The sequence below is a fragment of the Schistocerca piceifrons genome, chromosome 8, assembly GCF_021461385.2.
Source record: "Schistocerca piceifrons isolate TAMUIC-IGC-003096 chromosome 8, iqSchPice1.1, whole genome shotgun sequence".
Classification (NCBI taxonomy): domain Eukaryota; kingdom Metazoa; phylum Arthropoda; class Insecta; order Orthoptera; family Acrididae; genus Schistocerca; species Schistocerca piceifrons.
Window position 1 is genome coordinate 339,156,761 of NC_060145.1, and position 26,105 is coordinate 339,182,865.

The window sequence follows — 26,105 nt, forward strand, 5'->3', positions numbered from 1 at the left end:
TTTATCCGATACTAAAATTGCTACTAAGATCAAAATTAAACAAAACTCTTCTCTACCTTTGTATTTATTTCTATCTTGTTCAAGGATCTCGCTCATGAATTTTCGTTTCATAAACGTGCATTGTCATGCATTAGTTAGATGCCTCACCTAACTAAATTGCGGTGTCATGTGGTCGTTGGCCTGTGTATTGTATGGAACTGGGGACCAAGAAACGACGGAGAGGTTTCGTCTCCGCCGTAGCCCTCAGTGGTTCACAACCCAAAAACATGTAACAGCAGTCCACTCACCCCACCGTCGCCACACACCGAACCCCGTTGTTATTATTGTGCGGTTCGGCCGCCAATGGACCCTCCCCCCTCCCCCGCCCCACCACGGGAGTGTCACACATCAGACGAATGTAACCCCAATGTTTACTTGGCAGAGAGTAATGATACATACGTGGAGAAAGTGTTTGCGCAGCAATCGCCGACATAGTGTAACTGAGGCGGAATAAGGAGAACCAGCCCGCATTCGCTGAGGCAGATGGAAAACCGTCCACAGACTGGCCGGCACAACGGACCTCGACACTAATGCGCCGGGAGGCTTCGGAGCGGGGACCGGCACGCCTTCCCGCCCGGAAAGCAGAGCGTTACACAGCACGGCTAATCGGGCAGGCGTTGGCCTGTGTACTTCATGCATGACTATTAACTTTTAAAAGTGGGCCTAGCACTGTTAAACTCAGATTTAATAAGGAGTTATCCGTTGCGCGACTGTTTCATTACCTTTCAAAATTGTATTTGCATTGTTGCTTAGAGAGCTTTATTCCGTTTTCCGATCATTGGGACTTCAATTTTGCCTCTCAGGGGTGTGTTCACTACAAGCACAACCACGGCACCTCACAGTGTAATTGGCCACTTCTGTCACTTTCACTTCCGGCCAATCCCTGCATGTACTACACATTTGGCCGAAATCGGTGATGAAGAGTAAGTGCGGTGCCCTTTCAGTTACAATGGTATTATGACCAACAGTGTACATACACTGATGAGTCAAAACATTATGACCACCTGGTTAGCCGGCCGGGGTGGCCGAGCGGTTCTAGGCGCTACAGTCTGGAACCGCGCGACCGCTACGATCGCAGGTTCGAATCCTGCCTCGGGCATGAATGTGTGTGATGTCCTTAGGTTAGTCAGGTTTAAGTAGTTCTAAGTTCTAGGGGACTGATAACCTCAGAAGTTAAGTCCCACAGTGCTCAGAGCCTTTTGAACCAACCACCTGCTTAATAGCTTCTTTGTCCGTCTTTGGAACGAAATATATCACTGATTCTGCTGATCGGGATCCAACAGCTTGTTGGTATGTTTGTCTAGGCATGCGGCATTAGATGTCTGCGCACAGGTCATGTACCTTGCCTAAATAATGGGCAACTGATCTGCGTGCGCGGTAACGGCACCCTATAGCGACGCAGATGGGTTCCTTAGGAGATACCTCAGGCGAATTTGGTCTCCGAAACATCAGCTGATTTAACTATAATGTTCCTGAAACCACTGTAGAACGGTTGTGGTTCCGAGACACGAACAATTGTACTGCTGAAAGATAACATCGCCATCGGGGAAGACGTCAAGCGTAAAGTGATGTAGGTGGTTGGCAGTTGTCAGCGTGTCTTCGATTACTACCACAGGTCCCCCTAACCGAAGAGCCGACACGTTTCCATTGTTCGACGGTCGAATACCGGTGGTCCCGTACCCACTGCAGTCTAACTGACGACTTCATTAAGCCACCATGTGGGGGGTGGTCCTCTAGGGGCTCCATGTTCAACAGTGTACGATGAACTATGTGCTCCGAAATATTTGTGCGTGCACCACAATATGCTCTTTCGGTAGAGATGCCACAGATCACCACCACCTATCCTACTTTACAGAGCAGAGAAGCGTCCGAACTCCACGTTCCGTGAAGAGTCGTGGACGTCCAACCATTTAGCGCCCAAAGGTACTTTCACAGACCTTCTACCGTTTTTTGTAGATGCTCACGACTATAGCACGTGAACATTGGACCAGCTTCACCGTTTTCGAGATACTCGTTCATAAGCCATATGTAATAATAATCTACCCTTTGTCAAAGTCGCTTATCTCAATGGATTTCTCCATTTCCACCCCACATCTTCACTAGCATGATTCCCGTCCATGTACGTTCCGCATATATACGAAGCATATTCGGAAAGTAAGGTCCGACTGGGAGCGAAATGGTATCTACTGTGAAAATTCGATGGAATTTTGCACAGATGTATAGGGCAGTGTTTTTAATGTGACTGTCGATCGCTTAATGTCGCTCTCTTCAGGTCAGAGCGCGAAGTGATCACATAGCAATGCCTAAAACAAAGGTGTCTCCCACAAAGTATGTGGATATGGTGAGAGAATTCGCCTGAAGCTACGCAGCCCACATAACATAAGTGTCATGCGTTTCTTTATTCAGCCGCACTCTGCAGGGGCAATGAAGATGCTCATGCAGAGTGTTCGATGTGAAGTGTCTGATCACCCACAATACAGCCCTTAATTGGTTCCCTCCACTGTTTACCTCTGCTCACATGAACCGCTGGCAGCGAAGACAACGTTTTGGCACAAACAACGAAAGGCAGACCTGCGTAGAGAATTGGCGGAAAGCGGAGGCGGCTGCTTTCTGTGACGACGGTACTGGAAAGTTTGTACAACGCCAACTACAAATGTGTAAGCAGGAACGGCGACCATTTAAAAAGGTATCTGGAAGGTGTGGCTAACTGTTGCGAATAAACATATTTGATTTTCACTTTGGGTTCATTTCGAAAACGATCGGACCTTACTTTCCGAACAGCCCTCGTACTTTTGTTACCGCAACGGCACCAGGCGGTATGCAGCGTCGCGGAGAGTAGTCCTCATAGTGTTTTGGCTTATCAGTATAGGTAGGCTACTGACTGTTTAGAAAGCATGATTTGAAGATGAGATTTTCACTTTGCAGCGGAGTGTGCGCTGATATGAAACTTCCTGGCAGATTAAAACTGTGTGCCGGACCGAGACTCGAACTCGGGACCTTTGCCTTTCGCGGGCAAGTGCTCTACCAACTGAGCTACCCAAGTACGACTTACGCCCCGTCTTCACAACGCACACTCTGCTGCAGAGTGAAAATCTCATTCTGGAAACATCCCCCAGGGCATGTCTCCGCAGTATCCTTTCTTTCAGGAGTGCTAGTTCTGCAAGGTTCGCAGGAGAGCTTCTGTAAAGTTTGGAAGGTAGGAGACGAGATACTGGCAGAAGTAAAGCTGCGAGGACGGGGCGTGAGTCGTGCTTGGGTAGCTCAGTTGGTAGAGCACTTGCCCTCGAAAGGCAAAGGTCCCGAGTCCGAGTCTCGGTCCGGCCCACATTTTTAATCTGCCAGGAAGTTTCATATGATTTGACGATGTTTTTTAATGAACCCAAAACCGATAATCAACGAACTGTAATTTTTCTCTTTTATTGCGATCAAGACTATTAAAATAAATAACACAGACTGGTGTGTCCACTTCGCCTTTCGACATCTGGTCGGAGTACACACAATAACGAGAGGTGTAAGTGCTACTTTGAAAGGACAAGAGTGGCACGCGAGAAGACGGTGTCGGGCCACGTCGGACCAGTTGGAAGGCTTCCGCCCCGAGAGCGTGGCAGGAGACCCGAGTTCCCGTGGCCGCCCTCTCGGCGGCTGGACACGGCGGGACAGGAAGCGGAAGCGACGCGGCGCCGCGCCGTGGCCCGGTACGGAGCGTCGTGCAGAGAAACCGGCCGCTGGCCTGCGTTCGGCCCGGCTCAGCTCGCGGCGCAGGCACAGTTAAAGAGCCTGCGGGTTGCGCAACTGCTGCCATTGGCCCGGTGCGGCTGCGGCCAGCGCAGGGCAGCCGCGGAGAGCGAAGCCCCTCGGCGAAAGCAGGAGTTACGACACGGCGTGGCGCGGCGAGGCGCGAGGTCAGCGCACATCAATGCTACGCCGAGGGGAGCTCTGCTGGTCGGACAGCGGTAATTGCGGGCTGCGGGCGATACAACTGGCCGGGGCGAGTAGCCGCGGTACAGGCTCGCTACACTTTCATTAAGCAGGGGACGCCTACAGACCACTGGACGACTTCGCAACGCAACAGCACTGAACATATGACCTCACCGCCACCTCAAAATCGAGTACTTTTGACGTTGGTATTAACCTGCTTTAAGCAAGCACTAAAGGGCGAAAGAAACTAGTATAGGCATGTCTATTCAAATACATATACATCGTGGTCATTGATCGTGGCCAAATATCTCACGAAATAAGCGTCAAATGAAAAAACTACAAAGAACGAAACTTGTCTAGCTTGAAGGGGGAAAGCAGATGGCGCTATGGTTGGCCCGCTAGATGACGCAGCCATAGGTCAAACTGATATCAACTGCGTGTTTTAAAAATAGGAACCCACATTTTTTGTTACATATTCGTGTAGTACGTAAAGAAAGATGAATGTTGTATTTGGACCACTTTTTCCGCTTTGTGATAGATGGCGCTGTAATACAAACATATGGCACACAATTTTAGACGAACAGTTGGTAACAGGTAGGTTTTTTAAATTAAAATGCAGAACGTAGGTACGTTTGAACATTTTATTTCGGTTGTTCCAATGTGATACATGTACCTTTGTGAACTTATCATTTCTGAGAACGCATGCTGTTACAGCGTGATTACCTCTAAATACCACATTAAGGCAATAAATGCTCAAAATGATGTCCGTCAACTTCAATGCATTTGGCAATACGTGTAACGACATTCCTCTCAACAGCGAGTAGTTCGCCTTCCGTAATGTTCGCACATGCATTGACAATGAGCTGACGCATGTTGTCAGGCGTTGTTGGTGGATCACGATAGCAGATATCCTTCAAATTTCCCCACAGAAAGAAATCCGGGGACGTCAGATCCGGTGAATGTGCTGGCCGTGGTATGGTGCTACGACGACCAACCCACCTGTCTTGAAATATGCAATTCAATACCGCTTCAACTGCACGCGAGCTATGTGCCGGACATCCATCATGTTTGAAGTACAACGCCATTCTGTCATGCAGTGAAACATTTTGTAGTAATATCGGTAGAACATTACGTAGGAAATCAGCATACATTGCACCATTTAGATTGCCATCGATAAAATGGGAGCCAATTATCCTTCCTCTCATAATGTCACACCATACATTAACCCGCCAAGGTCACTGATGTTCCACTTGTCGTAGCCATCGTGGAATTTCCGTTGCCCAATAGTGCATATTATGCCGGTTCGCGTACCGCTGTTGGTGAATGACGCTTCGTCGCTACAAAGAACGCGTGCAAAAATCTATCATCGTCCGTAATTTGTCTCGTGCCCAGTGGTAGAACTGTACACGACGTTCAAAGCTGTCGCCGTGCAATTCCTGGGGCATAGAAATATGGTACGGGTGCAATCGATGTTGATGTACCATTCTCAGTCCGCAGCTCGTGGTCTTGCGGTAGCGTTCTCGCTTCCCGTGCCCTGGTCAGGGGTTTTCTCTGCCTCGTGATGACCGGGTGTTGTGTGATGTCCTTAGGTTAGTCAGGTTTAACTAGTTCTAAGTTCTAGGGGACTGATGACCATAGATGTTAAGTCCCATAGTGCTCAGAGCCGTTTGAGCATTCTCAACACCGACGTTTTTGGGATTCCCGATTCTCGCGGAATTTGTCTGCTACTGATGTGCGGATTAGCCGCGACATCAGCTAAAACACCTGCTTGGGCATCATCATTTGTTGCAGGTCGTGGCTGACGTTTCACATGTGGCTCAACACTTCCTGTTTCCTTAAATAACGTAACTATCCGACGAACGGTCCGGACACTTGGATGATGTCGTCCAGAATACCGAGCAGCATACATAGCACATGCCCGTTGGGCATTTTGATCACAATAGCCATACATCAACACGATATCGACCGTTTCCGCAGTTGGTAAACGGTCCACTTTAACACGGGTAATGTATCATGAAGCAAATACCGTGCGCACTGGCGGAATGTTACGTGATACCACGTACTTATACGTTTGTGGCTAGAACAGCTCCATATATCACAAAGCGAATATGTAATAATAAATGGGGGTTCATATTTAAAAAAAAAGTTGATATCCGTTTGACCTATGGCAGCGCCATCTAGCGGGCCAACCATAGTGCCATCTGATTTCCCCCTTCAAGCTATACGAGTTTCGTTCTTTGCAGTTTTTTCGTTTGATGCTTATTTCGTGAGATATTTGGCCTGGTCACTATCAATGGACCACCCTGTATATCGTAAAATATCGTCCAAACATGAATAATTCTTCCACTGCTTGAATGGTGCCATGTTGGCAACTGGTATGTATGCTTCATGCAGTTAACTGTAATCAAGTGTCCGATGTGATGCTCTTGTATCCAAGCTCTGGATCTCAAGAATTGTTTTTGCACCTCGTTCGGAGGAGTGCTGTATCATAGGATTTGCTGGACAGCGGACTTTCTACCCTTCGCTGCAATCTACAGTACTCGTGAAAACGCGTGTAATCATCAAGAAGACACCTGTCGGTGACTTTCAGAAATACTCATGGTGCACAACTTTCTTAGTGGAGCGCTAGTGCCTGCCCAAGCTTGGAGATGTGTTCACCCTTGCGTCGGCTGTGCACGATGTCGCCGCGGTGACGTATGTTGACATCGAGCGTCTTACCATCCATGACTGTTTTGACGATTTTTCACATTTTTATGTGGACAGTATACTTACTTCAATTACGCACAGCTGAACATTTCTCGACTCGTTTGATACTGGATTCACGACATTATGGCATTAAGGGATCATTTGGTTACACAAAGAAGAGCCTAGAAAACGTCAATCGACGGTTCTCTTATCTGTGTAAAACGGCGAGTATGGCTTCAAATCAGCACAGGTCGTCACCATTTGTAAATAAACAACGTGTTTTACTGCTAATTCTGTTGGTGAATAGCTGTGGACACATGACACGATATGTTCAGAGACTTTACAGAACAGGGAACAAGAAAACAGGAGAGATAGTTTGAGGTGTAGCAGACCAGAGCCGAACAGTTCTTTGTAATGCAGCACGTTCTTAGAAATTGACCAATATTCATCCGTTAAGTTAGCCATGCGGTCCACCGGTTGGAAATTAGGGTCTTCCAGAAATGATTGATATCATTGTTTTCCCTAGTTCCTACAGGGTACGAGACTTGCAAATAACAAAAGTGGAAACTTTAAGTGACATATGAAATTTTTCCACCTGCTCATGCAGATCCTGTTGAAAATCTGAATGAGCAGCTGTTCATCATAACACATTGAGATTGATATCACACATGCGATAAGATGCTGTTAATATTCTTTGGAAGTGCCCCAATCAGTCAGTATAGGTATGGTATGAATCGTAGTTCCAAAGTTTAGTCAATAAGAGAAACAGAATAAGATCAACTGCTAATAATGGAAATGGATTAGTGGAGACAATATGCTGAAGGTTAGGCCTTATCGTACATGAAGAAATCATGAAAATGATTGGAGCGAAAGGGAACATGATGGAAGCTATTCAAAGGAAGAAACTGCTATTCTGTAATCGTCGACAACCAGTAGATGATAATAGATATCCAGTGAAGGTATGCAGGTTGATTCAAGATGGAAAAGGGAAACAAGTCCGACCCCTTAAAGGATGGGTGACAGCTGTGAAGCAAGTTGTGGAGCCCAGGAAGCTCCGAAAGAGGAGTTACAAAAATCGTGAACTACGGGGGTTGCGAAGCGTGAAACAGTATTAAATGCAAACAATTCGGAAATTAAAAAAAATGGTTCAAATGGCTCTGAGCACTATGGGACTTAACTTCTAAGGTCATCAGTCCCATAGAACTTAGAACTAACCTAAGGACATCACACATATCCATACCCGAGGCAGGATTCGAACCTGCGAGCGTAGCGGTCGCGCGATTCCAGACTGTAGCGCCTAGGACCGCTCGGCCACCCGGGCGGCTACTCGGAAATATGCAGGGTGTAAACGATGACTGTTTATAACATACCCCAGTAGTGTAAGTGATATACTTAGAACACTTGTGTTCTATCAAGCTGGGAACCAGCCTCAAGCTGTCCTACAAAAGCCAACTAAGATACAGAGCATGCGTGCCACGCAAGATTTTGGCTCAAATCGTCTTTGAATATTGAAAATACCCTGTTATCGTCCATACAAAATGTGACATAATGTTTCTGTAAATTTTACCTCACAATATTGTGAATTTTAGCATCGTAAAATTAAAAATTAAATGAACAATTAAATAGTTTTGTTTTTCGGACATGTAAGCTTAAATCGTACTGTAAACGTAACTGGCGTTTGAGTAACAGTTGCAAAAGTCGTTTTTCTTTCATTAATTTGCTAATGTTAACGAAGTAACCTGCTAAGCCGGTAGTGAGAGGAAGTTGAAAATCATGTGCAGCTCGCAGACCCTGTAGGTCACTTTGAGGTTGTTTCCCAGCTTGATAGACTGCAAGTGTCCTGTATCAAATTGTTCCTTGTCGACTTTCCCATTACCATTGTGGTACGTTACAAACAGTAAAATTGTTTACATCCTGTGTATCAAGTGCAGAGGCAGACACGCCATTGTGCCCCCATACGATTGTATTTGATGTCAAGGTGGTGGCATCATGAACCTACCAGAATAGAACTCCAACTTCTTATCACCCTAGTGTAAAAAAAAAAAAAAAACTCAAATATATAAATAACTGTGGAGTCATGTCAGCAGTGTATCTATAGCATTAGTATCATGGAGAAGATTATCGACTTGTAGAGTGGTACTCACGTCATAGTCCTCAGGGAGTTGCGGCCTACCAGGTTGTGGCTGCGGCCCAGCTGCTGCGTACTGAGGTTGTCCACCAGCGCCCTGGTACTGTGGCTGAGCTTGCGCTGCAGCCTGGTACTGAGGCTGGAGGCGCGCTGCAGCCTGGTACTGTGCTTGCTGCTGAGCAGCCGCGCGGTACTGCGCCTGGTACTGGGGCTGCGCTGCTGCCTGGTACTGGGGCTGCGCTGCCGCCTGGTACTGGACTGGCTGCTGAGCTGCCGCTGCCTGGTACTGCGCCTGCTGCTGAGCAGCGGCCAGCGCCGCCTGGTACTGCCCGGCGGACAACGCCTGCGGCTGCGCCTACGACACAGACAACACAGTTAGCCATCTGAACTCGACTTGCTGGTGAGCTGCTCACCTGGTACCTCGTCAACAGCTATTCAACGTACGTATCTAATGTTCCAGATTATTATATAGTACCACATTTCAAAAGTTTCTATTTTCTTCATATCAGAACTGTTGATCACCTACATTTTACTTGGCTAAAGATTTTACAAGGGTACACTACGAACAAATACCGTCCTAACACTAAAATTGATATATGACGGTAAAATATTTCTCTGTTTCAGTAATTCCTTGTCTTTCTGTTGCCAGTATGAATTTCATAATGTATCTGTTTTGCCCAATGTCAGTAATTTGCAGTCCAAAGAACAAACCTGATGTATTACTTTTAGCGTCTTCTTTCCCAGTCTTCAGTGAGATACATCCTTAACATCGTGTCAGACCTACATTTGCGTTGTATAATGCAGCAATTCGACGTGGCATGGACTTAACGAGTCGCTGGTAGTCCCGTGCAGATATATTGAACCATGCCGTCTCTATTACGAAAGTGCTGCCGGAGCAAGATTTTGTGGACGAACTGACCTTTCGATTACGTCCGACACGTGTTAATGGGATTCATATCGGGTGGTCTGGCTGGACAGATCAGTCATTCGAACTGTCCAAAATGTTCTTCAAACCGTTCGCGAACAACTGTGGCCCGGTGAGATGGCACATGGTCTTCCATAAGAATTCCATTGTTGTTTTGGAACACGAATTCCGTGAATGGCTGCAAAAGATCTTGAAGTAGCTGAATGATCGGTTCAGTTAGACCACAGGACACAGTGCATTCCATGTAAACACAGCCCTCAGCATTACAGAGACACCACCAGCTTGTACAGAGCCCTGTTGACAACTTGAGTGCATGACTCCGTGGCGTCTGCGGCGTACTCGAATCCTACCATTAGCTCTTACGAACAGAAATTGTGACTCATTGGACCAACCGTCATGGTTACGAGCCTAGGAGACGCATTGCGGGCGACGTGCTGCTATCAAACGCACTCGGATCGGTCGTCTGCTGCCGTAGCCCATTAACGCCAAATGTTACCGCACGGTTCTAACGGATACGTCCGACGTACGGCCCACAATGATTTCCGCGGTCATTTCATGCAGTGTTCGTGTCTTATACCACTGACAACTGTTCGCAAACGCCGTTGCTCTCGGTCCTTAAGTGAATTCCGTCGGCCACTGCGTTGTCCGTGGTGAGAAGTAATGCCTGAAATTTGGTGTTCTCGGCACACTCATGAAAGTGTGGGTCTTGGAATACCCGAATTCCCTATCTCGGAAATGAAGTGTCCGATGCATCTATTGTAACTACCGTCCCGCGTTCAAAGTGTGTTCATTCTTGTCGTGTGGCCATAACCATCTCGGATATCTTTTCGCGTGAATCGCCTGAGTACAAATGACAGCCCTGCCAATGTACTGCCTTTTTATGCCTTGTGTACGCTATGCTGCTGCCATCTCCATATGCGCATATTGCTATGCCATGGCTTTTGCCTCCTTAGTGTAATTCCCTCAGTATCACTTAACGTAATTTTATTTCCTTCTATTATCCTGCCTTTACTTCTGTTGAGGTTCATCTTATACCCTCTTTGAAGACAGTATCCCCTTCATTCAACATATCTTCTAAGTTCTTTGCTGTCACGGATAGAAGTACAATGTATGAATAAATTAATGATACTAACTGTCAGTGGGCATTGGTTTACATCAATGGGGAAAGTGCCGAAATCCTTTCCCCATTCATCTAGATCAATGCCCACTGGCAGCTAAAGTCTTTAATTCCATTGTGTCTTTGTTCATGGCGGCTGCATGATGAGAATAGTGTCTGTTCTATCCCACATGTCCGAACGAAGAGACACGATATATACAAAATTACAATATCATCATCAAATCACAAAGGATTTACTTCTACTAATGTTTTTTATTCCAGTCTTTGATCACAATATGAAGTCTTTAGACGATGACCGGTTTCAGTCCGTAATGACCATCCTCAGATCTATAATATACAAATATATACACCTAGTGAGTAGTGCGTCTTTCAACATAATACAGCAATATGTATCACAATATACTATCATACAACCAGGGAAATGTACAGAAAATACGGTAAAACGTACCTTTTTTACATCATGTTCTAAAGTGATAAGGCCATAATGGCATCGTCAAAACATATAAATGTAATCAGTATAACATCGTCATATAGGTCTAAAATAAGGTGTAGAATAGGTCAGATCGTCCGCACAGTCATTACTGCAACTGGCTACTGAAGCACAATAGCTACCAGAAACCTTTTTGCCTACATCCTCCCTAGATGTCGCTACTATCGGCTTAGATGTAGTCATCATTTACGCAAAAAAACATTGATAAAAACACATAATGTAAATTACATGTAGCAGACTTTTAAAATTGATAACTGTCATAGAAAACAATTGTGATACATTAAAAGACGAATACAGTTACCCATATAAAATTATTAAAAGGAAATATATGAATAGAATAGGACCGATCCTTTTTATGCTGAATTTACGGTCAACAATTAATATACGTAATACATTGCCTGTAGCAACCTATAAAATGTCTATATGACAGCTGAAAAAGGGACAGATCAATGATCAGCGCCGTCTGTTGGGTTGGCCGCCAGGATGTTATTCAGGCACGCACCGATCTTAAGAACTTAATCTCCCCCCCCCCCCTTTCGTTTTTCCTCCCCTCCCTCCTTGTTTTCCCCCTCATCTGTCCAGGTCCCCCCCCTCCCCCTCCCCATCTGCCCTAGGCTATGGTGTGTCCTCTTTGTGCCGACATTTTAGTGCAGTGTTCACAGTGAGTGTTTAGTGTTGTGTCTTCTCCGAAGTGTTGCTAACGGCCATCATACTGTCGCTGGGTGTGATTTTATATCTCTTGCGAACAGAAACCAGACCGTCGCCATGTTTTTTAATTGTGTGTCTACTATGTTACCTGTCTGCATCCTGTGTATTTTATTAGCTTTGCCAATCCTTCGCTTTATGTTTTAACTTTCCACAATTTTCCGCCGTTTTACAATTTAAGTCTCCGTTTTATCGCCTGCTTATATTGTTTCTTAACTTCTCCTTACGTTTTAAAAAAGTCTGTAGGCTGCAGAGCAGCGTAATAAGCTGCTGCCAGCCCGCCCCCTTCGGGGGGAATCGAAATAGAATAAAGGAAAGAGAATTAAGAACTTAACCACTATAGGGCTTTACATACAACGTGATGTGTCTCCCATAGAAAACATTTAAACCACATATTAACAGTCAATAAATAAAATTATATAGTCTGGTTATACATACAATGAGTAGGTAGGACATAATCAGTTACAGGATTAGTGCGATTAATGTATGGAAGTAAGGCACATGCCTACTGTTCTCGACCTAAATCATCAAGTAAGGCTAGGTATCAATACGCGAGGCATCATTTGTCGAAAGACATACTGCTCACTAGGTGTATATATTTGTATATTATAGCACTACTGGCCATTAAAATTGCTTCACCACGAAGATGATGTGCTACGGATGTGAAATTTAACCGACAGGAAGAAGGTGCTATGATATGGGTTGGCGCCGGTGGCGACACCTACAACGTGCTGACATGAGGAAAGTTTCCAACCTATTTCTCATACAGAAACACAGTTGACCGGCGTTGGCTAGTGAAACGTTGTTGTGATGCCTCGTGTGAGGAGGAGAAATGCATAAAATCACGTTTCCGACTTTGATAAAGGTCGGATTGTAGCCTATCGCGATTGCGGTTTATCGTATCGCGACATTGGTGCTCGCGTTGGTCGAGATCCAATGACTGTTAGCAGAATATGGAATCGGTGGGTTCAGGAGGGTAATACGGAACGCCGTGCTGGATCCCAACGGCCTCGTATCACTAGCAGTCGAGATGACAGGCATCTTATCCGCATGGCTGTAACGGATCGTGCAGCCACGTCTCGATCCGCGAGTCAACAGATGGGGACGTTTGCAAGACAACAACCATCTGCACGAACAGTTCGACGACGTTTGCAGCAGCATGGACTATCAGCACAGAGACCATGGCTGCGGTTACCCTTGACGCTGCATCACAGACAGGATGGCCTGCGATGGTGTACTCAACGACGAATCTGGGTACACGAATGGCGAAACGTCATTTTTTCGGATGAATCCAGGTTCTGTTCACAGAATCATGATGGTCGCATCCGTGTTTGGTGAAATCGCGGTGAACGTACATTGGAAGCGTGTATTCGTCATCGCCATACTGGCGTATCAGCCGGCGTGATGGTATGGGGTGCCATTGGTTACACGACTCGGTCACCTCTCGTTCGCATTGAAGGCACTTTGAACAGTGGACGTTACGTTTCAGATGTGTTACGACACGTAGCTCTACCCTTCATTCGATCCCTGAGAAACCCTACATTTCAGCAGGATAATGCACGACCGCTTGTTGCAGGTACTGTACGGGCCTTTCTGGATACAGAAAATGTTCGACTGCTGCCCTGGCCAGCACATTCTCCAGATCTCTCACCAATTGAAAACGTCTGGTCAATGGCGGCCGAGCGACTGGCTCGTCACAATGCGCCAGTCACTACTCTTGATGAACTGTGGTATCGTGTTGAAGCTGCATGGGCAGCTGTACCTGTACACGCCATCCAAGCTCTGTTTGACTCAATGCCCAGGCGTATCAAGGGCGTTATTACGGCCAGGGGTGGTTGTTCTGGGTACTGATTTCTCAGGATCTATGCACCCAAATTGCGTGAAAATGTAATCATATGGTAGTTCTAGTATAATATATTTGTCCAATGAATACCCGTTTATCATCTGCATTTCTTCTTGGAGTAGCAATTTTAATGGCCAGTAGTGTAGATTTGAGGATGGTCATTACGGACTGAAACCGGTCATCGTCTAAAGAATTCATATTGTGATCAAAGACTGGAATAAAAAACATTTGACAGTATTGGATCAGTGTTTGTATAAAAAACGCAGTTGGTGAGATTTGTTTCCTCTTCCTGATTTTTAATTCTATTGGAATGGAGTGTGACCATGGAAGTCGGTTCACGGTTTAAAGCTGGCTGGTTAGTAAATTTACAGAGGTCGGTAACCTACCTGGTACTGCTGGGGCGCGGCTCCCGCCGCGGGCTGCGGGGCCGACACGTAGGTGACGCCGCCGGCGCGCGCCCTGGCGGCCAGCGCCAGAGCCACCCACACCACCACCTGCAACACGCCCAGCACACAGTAAGGCACTGGCTCTCCTTTGTCTCCACTTCAAGCTTAACACAACACTGCTGTGAAGTTTGTGATGTCAAAGTTGAGAGATAACTAAACGAGCATATTTGCACAGAGTTACTAACCAAGTCAAAGGATTATAAAACACGTAGAAAATCAGGTTTCTCATCTACGCACTTAGTAGAACATCCACGTGCTCTACAACAGGGGTCTCCAAACTACGGCCCGCGAGCCGAAACCGGCCCGCGAGGGCCGGCAAGTCGACCCGCGTTAGCTGGCCGCACATCCCCGGTATCCGGCCCGCCAAATATTTGACGTGGTACCTATACTGCCAACAATTGAGTTTCGAGGCCTATCGCGACCAATACACCGCGACATTGTCGGAGCTCTATCTTTACAAAGCGGAAGGTCATGGTTAAACTTGTGGCTATCCACAATAAACAGACAGACCATTCTCCGTGCGATAGTGGAAAAAAAAAGGAACGGTTAACAGACTAGTTTGGCGAAAACATTTTAAGTAAAAAAAATCTGTTCATTTTAGTCTGCTCACGAGTCTGGTGCAAGTCTTTCAAATAGACGCCACTTCGGCGACTAGCTTTACTAATCAATCATTATGGAAGATGCTTCTTAAGCGAGGTTCAAATGGCTCTGAGCACTATTGGACTTAACATCTACGGTCATCAGTCCCCTAGAACTTAAAACTACTTATACCTAACTAACCTAAGGACATCACACAACACCCAGTCATCACGAGGCAGAGAAGCGAGGTTTCACTTTCTTTTGATTACGTTGTAAAATACATACAGAATGTGTAGTGACATACTTTTTTGTCGGTGAAATTCGCCAGAATAAAATACGCCAGAATTTCGGTCAGGTACGACCACCAATCAAAATTATGTAATTAAATAAAAATCGTAGTTCGTTTCAGTGCTAGCTATTCCCACAACCTTAGATTTTTGCGATTTCATCTTTCCTTTAGCCTTACATTACGGTGATCATGGAGTGCTAGACTGCTTTAATCCCACTAGGTAGATCTTGGCCCTTATGACTCCGTGGGGGAGTCAATCTGGCCTGCGGACTAAAGCGTTTGGTGACCCCTGCTCTACAAAATGGAGATGATGTACAGCAAAATGTTCTAGATAAAAATTGTAGGTGGCAAAGAAGGACACGTATTTCTACGAACGGCCGTGAACTTGAACGCAATTTTGAAGGTTATTTCGAGGTGAAAGTGATTTTTGAAAATGGGAAGTCTAAAACTTGATTTAAGATTCGGAAAGAGTGGCAAATTTCACGCATAATATGATACATTACTCAACATCATGGCAAGGTTCAATCAAGGTCAAATAAGTAAATACGTTTTTAGTTCTGGCTGGGATCAATTTAGAATAGAGGGACACAGCGAAATACAATGTTAGATGCAGATTGGAAGGGGCATAAGGGGTCAAGTATCATTACTAGTAATTAACGAGTTAAAAATAAATACGCACAGTGTATAAATGTTATTGTAGACATCCGAGGCAAATCATTAAGTTACAAGTCGTTGAATGAGTCCCCTCGACTCTCATTCCCTGGGATGCCCCTTCTAATTTGTATCTAACATTGTATTTTGCTGTATCCCTCCTAAGTTAATCCCTACTAGAAATAAAATATATTTGCTTATTTGCTCTTCATTGAACTAGCCATGACCTTGAATAATTTATTATTTTAGATGTAAAATTTGCCGATCTTCCCAAATATTGAATCAAACATTAGGGTTTCCATTTATATAAATCACTTTAACCTTCAAATCACCTTCAGAATCACGTTCAAGGTCACGACCATTAGTGGCAATGCGTCACTCTCATTGCCACCTACAACTTTCATCTAAAACATTTTACTATATGTCATCTCCATCTCAAATTATTTTCCAGAATGGATGTACATGTACATGTACATATGTATATTGCAAATCTCTCCTAAATGCCGGCCGCTGTGGCCGTGCGGTTCTAGGCGCTTCAGTCCGGAACCCACTGCTTCTGCGGTCGCAGGTTGGAATCCTGCCTCGGGCATGAATGTGTGTCATGTCCTTAGGTTAGTTAGGTTTAAGTAGTTCTAAGTCTAGGGGACTGATGACTCAGATGTTACGTCCCATAGTGCTTAGAGCTATTTGAACCATTCCTCCTAAACCACTAGACAGTTTTCAACCAAACTTGGTACACACAACATATGCTGTCAGCAAAGAAACGCTGTGGAGGTAAGAACCACATACCTACCAAAGGGTTGGGGGTGAATAAGAATAGTAGCACACGATGCGTTAATACCCAGACAACCTTCATCCAGTATTTGAGAATGATAGCACGTAGTAACTTGCAACAAACCTTACACATAATTTCAAGTCTTTACGAAACTTTTCTTCCCTGACGCCCTCCACAAACTGATGAAAGGAAATAAGTTTAACGCTTACTGCATTGTCACTGCTCATGCAGTAAGGCTACCGCATGAAACACGAACATTTTAATTTGTTACTTCTCTGCAACTAATTCACGATTTTCCACAACAAATTCCGAATTTTTTCAACCAAAATTGACAGAAGAAAAAATGTGCCCCAGTACTTATCGAACGTCCCTCGTATTAGTATGTACAGTTTCTGAATACTGATTTTCCGCTACTACCTGCACAGGCTGACTAGACTGAACTGGGGAAGTAGAAGATCTGATGCCGACACCAGCAGGCGTGAAATTCCAGATGATCCCTTCCTTACCAACGCATTGCTACATATAACTCTTGTAGTGTTTTAATATCTAGTTTAAGCATACTGTATTAATGTTGTATGTTGAGTAGAATGTATTCGACCTGTTTAGTACTCTCATGTAGTGATTGATTATCAGTGTCGTTATTGGCTGGTGACGGCCTTGGTAAACAACCACTGAATTAGAATAGCCTCTGTTGTAGACAGTGCCAGTCAACCTGGCTCGTCCATACGTCTACGAAGAGAATGTACGCAGTAATTAGTTCCATGGCCTGATCTCTAGAGTTATCCAAGACGCTTTTGTGCTGTGAAAAGAAAGTTCCGCAGGCCACGCAGAACTAACGAGAGGGAAGGGAGAATGTTGTACCCTGAGGAAAATACACCTAGGGACGCATTATGTTTCCTACTCGGTGTTTCGATCTAGTGACCAATTTTAGGATGTAAGGTCTAATGTCTAAACAATTTTACGTTGTGAGGGTTTCCAATATTTTCGATTTCAACACGTATTTAACTTGTAACTGGTTTCTGGTAATACCTCTACACTGATGTGTCAAAACATTGTGACCGCCTGCTTAATAGCTTGTTTCTCCGTCTTTGGAACGAAATACATCACTGATTCTGCGTATCAGAGATCCGACAGTTTTTGTAGGTTTACGGAGGTATGAGGCAGTGCATGTCTACGCAAAGGCCACGTAAATAACGGGCCGCTGATTAACGAACGTCAACAAAAGCGAAACAATGATAATGGAGTGTAGTCGAATTAAAACGTGTGATTCTGAGGGAATTACAGTAGGAAATGAGAAACATAAAGTAGCAAACGATTTTTACTGTTTGGGTAACAAAGTAACTGATGATGGCCGAAGAAGAGAGGACATAAAATGTAAACTGGTTAATGACAAGGAAAGCGTTTGTAAAGAAGAGAAATTTATTAAGATCGAGTGTAGATTTAAGGAAGTCTTTTCTGAAGCTATTTATCTGAAGAGTAGCCATGTATGGACGCGAAACATGGACGATAAACAATTTACACAAGAAGAGAATAGAAGCTTTTGAATTGTGGTGTTACACAAGAATGTTGAAGATTAGATTGGTACCTACCGCAACTAATGACGAAGTACTGAATAAAATCGGGAGACAAGAAATTTGTGCCAAAACTTGACTAAAAGTAGGGACCGATTGATAGGACACAATCTGAAGCATCAAGGAATCTCCAGTTTTACTGGACGTAAGTGTGTGTGTAGGGGTGGGGGTAAGAATCGTAGAGAGAGAACAAGAAATGAATACAGTAATCAGATTCAGGAGGATGTAGCTTGTAGTAGTTATTCGGAGATAAAGAGGCTTGCACAGGATAGAGTAGCCTGGAGAACTGCATGAAACCAGTCTTCGGACTGAAGACCACAACAGCTACAACCCCTGAGAGGCGGCAGGTTATGGGCACTGTGTTGCGTGAATGTGCAACGGACGTTGTCTATAAGCCAGACATCTGCTCATCGTGAAAAAATCCTGGACCGAGAAAAGTTAAAGTTCCTGATTTGTTTCTAAAATATGTTTCTCCGCTTAGAGGCACTAACTCTTATGGCCTCCTTGTGGAAAATCACTGTCTATTTAGTGGGGTACGTAGTAAGCAGTACACCTGATTATGTGACCCCGTTAGTTCGGTGAAAGTTCTTCATCACAGGCAGGTAATAAACGACGTCTAGAATCGCTGGAAGGCGTTAGCGAACATTTTATATCTAACGAAAGTTGTTCCAAGTGACGTGATCTATCATTCCTAGACGTTTTTTACAAAGGATTTGAAATACCCAGTGTACACTTATCATTATTTCGTATTTCATTCAGTGCTGATTCATTCTTTTCTTTGAGACTCATCATTTCCAAAATCTGCTATGAACAAGTCTATGGCATTACAACGATTTCAGTAGTACCGCTGATGATGAGTCAACCGCAGTAGCTACGTGTTCGTTTGGCACCGAATCAATTTTCTCGTCTTGGATTACAAAAGGGGAAAACATTTCGTGAAATATTTCTGAAATGTTCTGCCCAAAAAGTGAATATATTTCTAACGAGAAAAGGGGCGTAGTGGTAAGAAATTGGAGTCGTAATCTGGACGGCAGGATTAAATACCTGTCAGATCAGCTTGATTGAACTTTCCCGTGACTTGCCTAAATCACTTAATGCGAATGATGCGAGAGTATGTTTGATAGAATACGTCCGGTTTCCTCTGATCTACATTATCTGATGTAGAACATCACGACACCCCTATGTTACGCGAAACTGACAACGTATCACAAGAGGCAGACTCCCAAGTATAAAAGAACGCGCGGCATCTTCTCTTGTCAGAAGAGAAGCAGAAACGTCAGAATATGTCGGCGAGGACAGCTCAGTGACTTCTGACGCTGACTAGTCACTGGATGGCACCTGATAGGGACAACTCAACCCTTCTAAAGCTGACTGTTGGTGGTGTGATTGTGAAACGGAAATGCAAAAGAACAACCACAGCCAAACTAAGACCAGACAAAAATCATGTACTGACGGACACGGGTCGCTGAGTATTTCGGAGGCTGGCTGTAAAAGTTTGGAAATTTGTGTTTCGTTCTATGGGAGCAAACTACTGAGGTCATCGGTCCCTAAGCTTACACAGTGCTTAATCTAACTTAAACTAACTAACGCTAAGGACAACACACACACACCCATGCCCGAGGGAGGATTCGAACCTCCGACGGGGGGAGACGCACGAACTGTGACAAGGCGCCTCAGACCGCACGGCTATCACACGCGGCAAGGTTGTAAAAAGTCAGATGACTCGTGAGTTCCAAAGTCTTACTAGCAGTCAAGCTAGCGCAATGACTTAAAGAGTTAAAAAGAGTGACGTGCAGCTCCTCATAAGCTACAAGTATCTGTAGTCGATGCTAAGCGACGCTTATAGTGGTAGAAAGAGGGAAGCCAGGACAGTGCAGGAATGGAAAGAAGAGACTGCAGTGCTGAATCAAGCTGTAGCCTGTGGTAATTCGATGGAAGGTCCTGGATGTGATGGAAGCCTGGGAAACGTTACCAGCCGTCGTGTGTACTGTCAAGAGTGAAGTATGGAGGAGGTGGTGACGCCGTATGTGGGTGTCTCTTGTGGTTAGGATTTGGTCTCTTAAAGGAACCATTATATGTACATAGAATGATTTGTGCACATTTTACAGTATTGCGTAATGCGTATAGTAGAGGAACAACTCAGAGACGACGTTTGTATCTGGATGACAATGTGATCTGTCTTAAAGTAGCATCTATGAGGCAATGGTATGTGCAGAATAATATCCCTGAAATGGGCCGATCTGAATCCAGTGGAATACTTTTGGATCAGTTAAACATCGACTTTTGTTCCACACCCTAGCATTCAACATCACTACCTTCTCTAGTTTCGGATACTGAAGACGAATGGACTCCCATTCCTCCACAGATATTCAGATATCTTACTGAACGTTTCCCCAATAGAGTTCAAACTGTCATAAAGGAGAAACCTGAATATACCCCGTTTTAATGTCCGCTAATACATCTCCGGATACTATTGGTCAGATCAGACCGAATGTGTACCCCGTTTCTAATTACAGCGGAGTTAGACCATAATCTTCTTTTGTTTATATGAAAAGGGCATGGTAAGATGTGAGTGGGGTTGCTAGTGGCCCCACTTTTGCCGGAATAAATAAATATTAATAAATACAGTTAGCACATTCTCAATGTTCAAGAGGTATTACGTTGTAACGTTACCTGCCTAAACAAAAAGTACATTTATTCTGCAGAGGAATGTCTTTCAAGGGCTATTTAGTGGCCCACGTTTCACTTTGACATTTCGAATCGGTCAGACTGTACACTCGATACCTCTGCTGAATGTGGTTCTCTCTCTGTAAAGTCGTTCCAGCACGTAGCATGGAGAGCGTAATCCGACGACCTCGCTTACTTCCAGAGAAAAGCTTCGTACCGCCTTCTCGGGTTTCGTTTGAAAGCAGCAGCCTACTTGTTCCACTGGAACCATCGACTTGGCTAACGGAACGGCTGCTTTCGACAAGCGGCGCTGTACCTCCGCAAAGTGACCCTCAAAAGTCTGTACAGTACATTGTTGTTTCTCCAGACGTTTTTCGATTCCCCTACTTCTCTGGTGGCCACAGACTCCCGATTAAATAACGCTTAGAGAAAGATGGAAGAAGCTGAAGATTTCGAGTTGAGCACCCGCAGCTCTTTAATGAGGTCTTCGGTATATTTCTTTGAGTACATAGGCGAATATAAAAGAGACAGCGCTAACAACATTCAATAGAATGTAGAAAATGTATGGAATTGATATACTGCTCTAACATTAAACACGACAGCTGGAATGGTAGCAAATAATTAAATTTTAATTAGTGTATGACTAGTAGAAACAATAAATGACTAAATTTGAGGTGATTTATGGGCATATATGATGCGAAATTTAAGACACTGCTGCGCGCTTTGGTAACAACAACGGATTATCCCATTTGGCTATCGAGCTGAACTCAGATTGGATGAAATATACGTCTATCACATTCCATCACGATTAAATCTATGCAAAAGTTGAAAAGTAGTATTGACTGGCGAGTAGTTCTGTGCCACTCTACGGAGACCCCACGAGCAGATGATTCTCATGTATGAGTACCTAAAGAAGATGTCGGCCACGGTAACAGTCGAACACGTTCTGTATGCAAGTAGGTCAGGCCACCATGGGGAGCACAAGGTCTTGCATTATCTTGTTAAACGATAACATCACGATAACCTGAAAAATATGACACAGCAAACGGTTTTAACACGCCATAAATATGACATCTCCAGCGCAAATTAATGGCTATGCGAACCAGAAGTTCTCGTGTTGTGCACCCACGGGCACGCCATACTATCAGCTGAAGAGGTGGGCCTATATAACCATGAAGAATGCAATCTGGTAACATTCGTTCTCCTAGGAATGGCCACACAGACACGTCCATCTCCACAGTGTACGGAGAAACGAGACTCCTCTGGAGATTGAAGATGGGCCAACGCGTGTGTCCTGCGTTGTTCTTGGGCACAGCACGTCGGCGCGCCACTCATAGCTGCCGCGTCAAGTAAAGCCTCCAGATAGTATACCGTACTGATAGTCCGTAGTGTTCCAAGAGTTCTCGCGTTGTCCCTGATCACAAACAGCCGTGCGAACAAAATGCGTGCCATATCGGGCGCTACTTGCTTCTTGTTTTTGAGATCTGGCAAACCATTGAGTATGCCCATCCTGAATCAAATGGCTCTGAGCACTATGGGACTTAACATCTGTGGTCATCAGTCCCCCAGAACTTAGAACCACTGAAACCTAACTAACCTAAGGACATCACACACATTCATGCCCGAGGCAGGATTCGAACCTGCGACCGTAGCATCCTGAATCCATTGAGTGGATATTCGCATGACATTTGCAGCACAACGACGAATGCGAGCAGCAATATCGTGGAATGATAAACCATATTCTCAGTAGGATACGTCGCTCCCCTACAACGTGTACTGGTAGCCAATTCTACTTCTTACACGAGGTATATCACGATCTTCTCACAGACAAACAACAGTCAAATACGATTTCTGGATGAGAAACCCACTGGGTAAGTACAGAAGTACAGAACGTAGATACGCGGGGTAGCCGCGTGGTCTAGGGCGTCTTGTCACGGCCCGAGCGGGTTCCCCCGTCGGAGGTTCGAGTCCTCCCACGAGCATGGATGTGTGTGTTGTCCATAGCGTAGGTTAGTTTAACTTAGATTAGGTAGTGTTTAAGCTTAGGGACCGATGACCTAAGCAGTTTGGTCCCATCTTACCACAAATTAAAAAAAAAATTAAACAGTACGTAGATAGCATTGTGTTGTGACTTGGAAAGACAGCCAAGTCACTATGACAGGAAGCTGAAAGGCACGCGTTTAAGCTCACGCAGGCTGGCGTGAGGTCTGGAACAGGTAAAGTAATTGAGACTAGCAAATAAAGTACGAAGCTGCTGGAATACCTAACTTTAATCCATAATTGGTGAACATCGGTCTGACGGTACATGCATCACTAGATAAATAGCAAACGATAATGGCGCCTTGCTAGGTCGTAGCAAATGAGAGCGTAATTTGTCAGTGAACCATCGCTAGCAAAGTCGGCTGTACAACTGGGGCGAGTGCTAGGACGTCTCTCTAGACCTGCCGTGTGGCGGTGCTCGGTCTGCAATCACTGACAGTGGCGACACGCGGGTCCGACGTATACTAACGGACCGCGGCCGATTTAAAGGCTACCACCTAGCAAGTGTGGTGTCTGGCGGTGACATCACACATTGCTTCTCTCTTCTTTGTGCGGTTGCGCTGAAATGCTAATCACTTGCATATCCAAGCATGTTATACACCTTATAGCGACATGAAGTATATTACACGCTGCCTCAGTGTTGCAGTTTTAAAGACTAACAGTGGATGTTAACAATTAACTGTGAGAAATTTGCGGTCCATAATAAAGGTAAAAATTTGGAGTTAATTTTAGTTTACACGTCGAAACTTTGCCTTCGCACTAATTTAAGTTGCCGGTTCATGTGGGGTCTGTAAGGATTGTTATAGTGTAGCTCGTTCGTTTATACCCTGTGTGCGTTGGGTCAAGATTGCGATAACATAGCAACAAAAGGCGTTTTGCGGTCTCTGATTCGACAGGTGCAATTCAATCACAACTGGGAGGCACGATATTAGTCCAGAGTATGGCCTCACAATGGACCATCTGTAAAGGGCGTACAACTCACGCGTTGCACCACTGGCCTCCAGGGTCGCCCTGTAAGGTGAAATTTGATCTTGTGTGTGTGTGTGTGTGTGTGTGTGTGTGTGTGTGTGTGTGTGTGTGTGTGTGTGTCTGTGTGTGTGTGTGTGTGTGGCGGACTCTGTCTATGTGCCTTCGCTTCCAGCAATTCCGTGTAAACTGTGACGACGTCTAGCAGCAACAGTGAAAACAGTCACTCCAGAAAAAAAAATTAATAGTTTCTCCTCGTGCTCCGCAACTGTTTGCTGATTTAATGTAAAACCATTCTAGTTGCTAGTAGAACTTTATCTGGTCCGCTACCGCTACCTGTTTCGGCTTTGCTATTATGCAGTTTTCAAGTAGTTCTGAAAATTACCATAACTATGGTACGTAGATACATAAACATGTACATAATAGAAGATGAAAAAGTAAGGCTTACATATGTGTAACCATAGACAGAGCACAAAACTTACATCATAATGTACAGAAGCATCGTGCAAACGATGAAAGTACAAATCTACTGAGCTTAGAACCTTACGTGCTCAGTGATATACTGAGAAATATGTACGTCTCAAGACATTACATTATAAGCATTTATTGGATTTAAAAAGTTTGTATTTAAGAAGTTAACTGTCTAGCGTTCAAAAGTTGAGGTACAAGGAACTACAGAGGTCGGTAGCGTACCTATGATGGATCGTGGACTGCTTACAGAACATATTAACAAACGTCTAGGTAAACATCTACTAGATACAGTTAAGAATTTGTGGAATAACTTTAAAGAAGTAATCAATAACGCGGTGGCAGATATCCAGAAACTCGTGCTTTTAAGTGCACATTGCTCATTGAGCGTATTTGATTTGCATTTTTTCAGGTGGCCGTACATTTCTTTGTCTTCATTATGTCCATAAAGTGTCCCTTCTTCATTTTACGAAGGGTTTCGGGATGATTTTCGATGTTGTACACCTTGTGATTCTCTTGTATGACATGAGCTGTGAAGATGGAGTTACTTCCTGTATTTCATACTGCGTTAAGATAGCCACATTTCTCATGGTACCATTGGGAATGTAAGATTTTAAATCCACCAGACATATATTTTTTTCATTTGGATGTTGTTCCTGTATAGCATAGTCTAAGTTCTATCTGTAGTTACACATGTGTAAACTTCAATTTTTCTTCTTTCATTATCTACATGTGTATACATCTATTACATTTACTGCTGCTTTCAGAAATACTGGAAAGTGGTTTACTGATGAAGCCAAACCGGTAGCGTACTAAATGAAGTTCTGCAGAGCAACTGGAGAGGTTTTCAATTAAATAATACCCATAAAAGTATGGGATGAGTTTGGTAATCGTTTAGATGTTTTTTTCGCTAGTTCGGTGGAGGTCAAATTCAACATTTTGTGGATGGTAAATATAATAATAATGTTGACATATTGTCACGAGAGCTGCCGTATAAATTTTTTCGAAATATTTATTGTAATACTGTCACATGCAATTAATCACACTTGACAAATAATATGGACCACAATTAATTATCATCTTCAGATATGGTTAATCATGAGTTGCGAAAAGTAAATTTTTTTTAGCAGGCAGATAATTTTAAGGTGTATTATTATTATTATTATTATTATTATTATCGTACAGCTTACATGTTACATTTTTATATAAAGACTTCGTATACAACATAGTTAAATGTTCGTAAAAACACAACGTACACAGACACCAAAATTCTGTAACTGAATATCTGTATCTCTTAACCAGTCCACAGAGCTTGTTGTTACCAAATGCAACTCATTCAGTTCACCGGGAAATTTTTGTAATAAATACTCTTCATTCACACGCAGCGTACGTTGCACAGCAACCCCACAGTCGCACGTCAGGGCGTCCTTGGATCCCCATTCATACAAATAGGAAATTGGGAATTTGGAAGTTTGTGGTAAATTCCTATGGGACCAAACTGCTGAGGTCTTCGGTCCCTAGGCTTACACACTACTTAATCTAACTTAAACTAGCTAACGCTAAGGACAACACACTCTCTCTCTCTCTCTCTCACACACACACACACACACACACACACGCCCGCAGGAGAAGTCGAACCTGCGACGGGGGTAGCCGCGCGGACCGTGGCAAGGCGCGTAAGAGGGCGCAACTACCCCGCGCGGTTACAAAAAGGCACCGCACCTTCCATGCCCTCTATGGGATCGATTCAGAGATGTCCGTAGTTTGCTGTGAAGATCAAATCCATTGGAAACTTCTGTCAAA

The 26,105-nt window shown here is 44.4% G+C and overlaps 1 protein-coding gene across 1 annotated transcript in view; it reads right to left on the bottom strand.

Moving 5' to 3' along the window:
• LOC124711212 (general transcriptional corepressor CYC8) overlaps nucleotides 1-26,105 on the bottom strand; it is a 68,607-nt gene that overhangs the window by 27,156 nt on the left and 15,346 nt on the right. The window contains exons 2-3 of the mRNA XM_047241160.1: nucleotides 14,237-14,344; nucleotides 8,787-9,125 (exon numbers count right to left, since the gene is read on the bottom strand). Coding sequence (XP_047097116.1) covers nucleotides 8,787-9,125; nucleotides 14,237-14,344 — 447 coding nt within the window. The remainder of the gene's footprint in view (nucleotides 1-8,786; nucleotides 9,126-14,236; nucleotides 14,345-26,105) is intronic.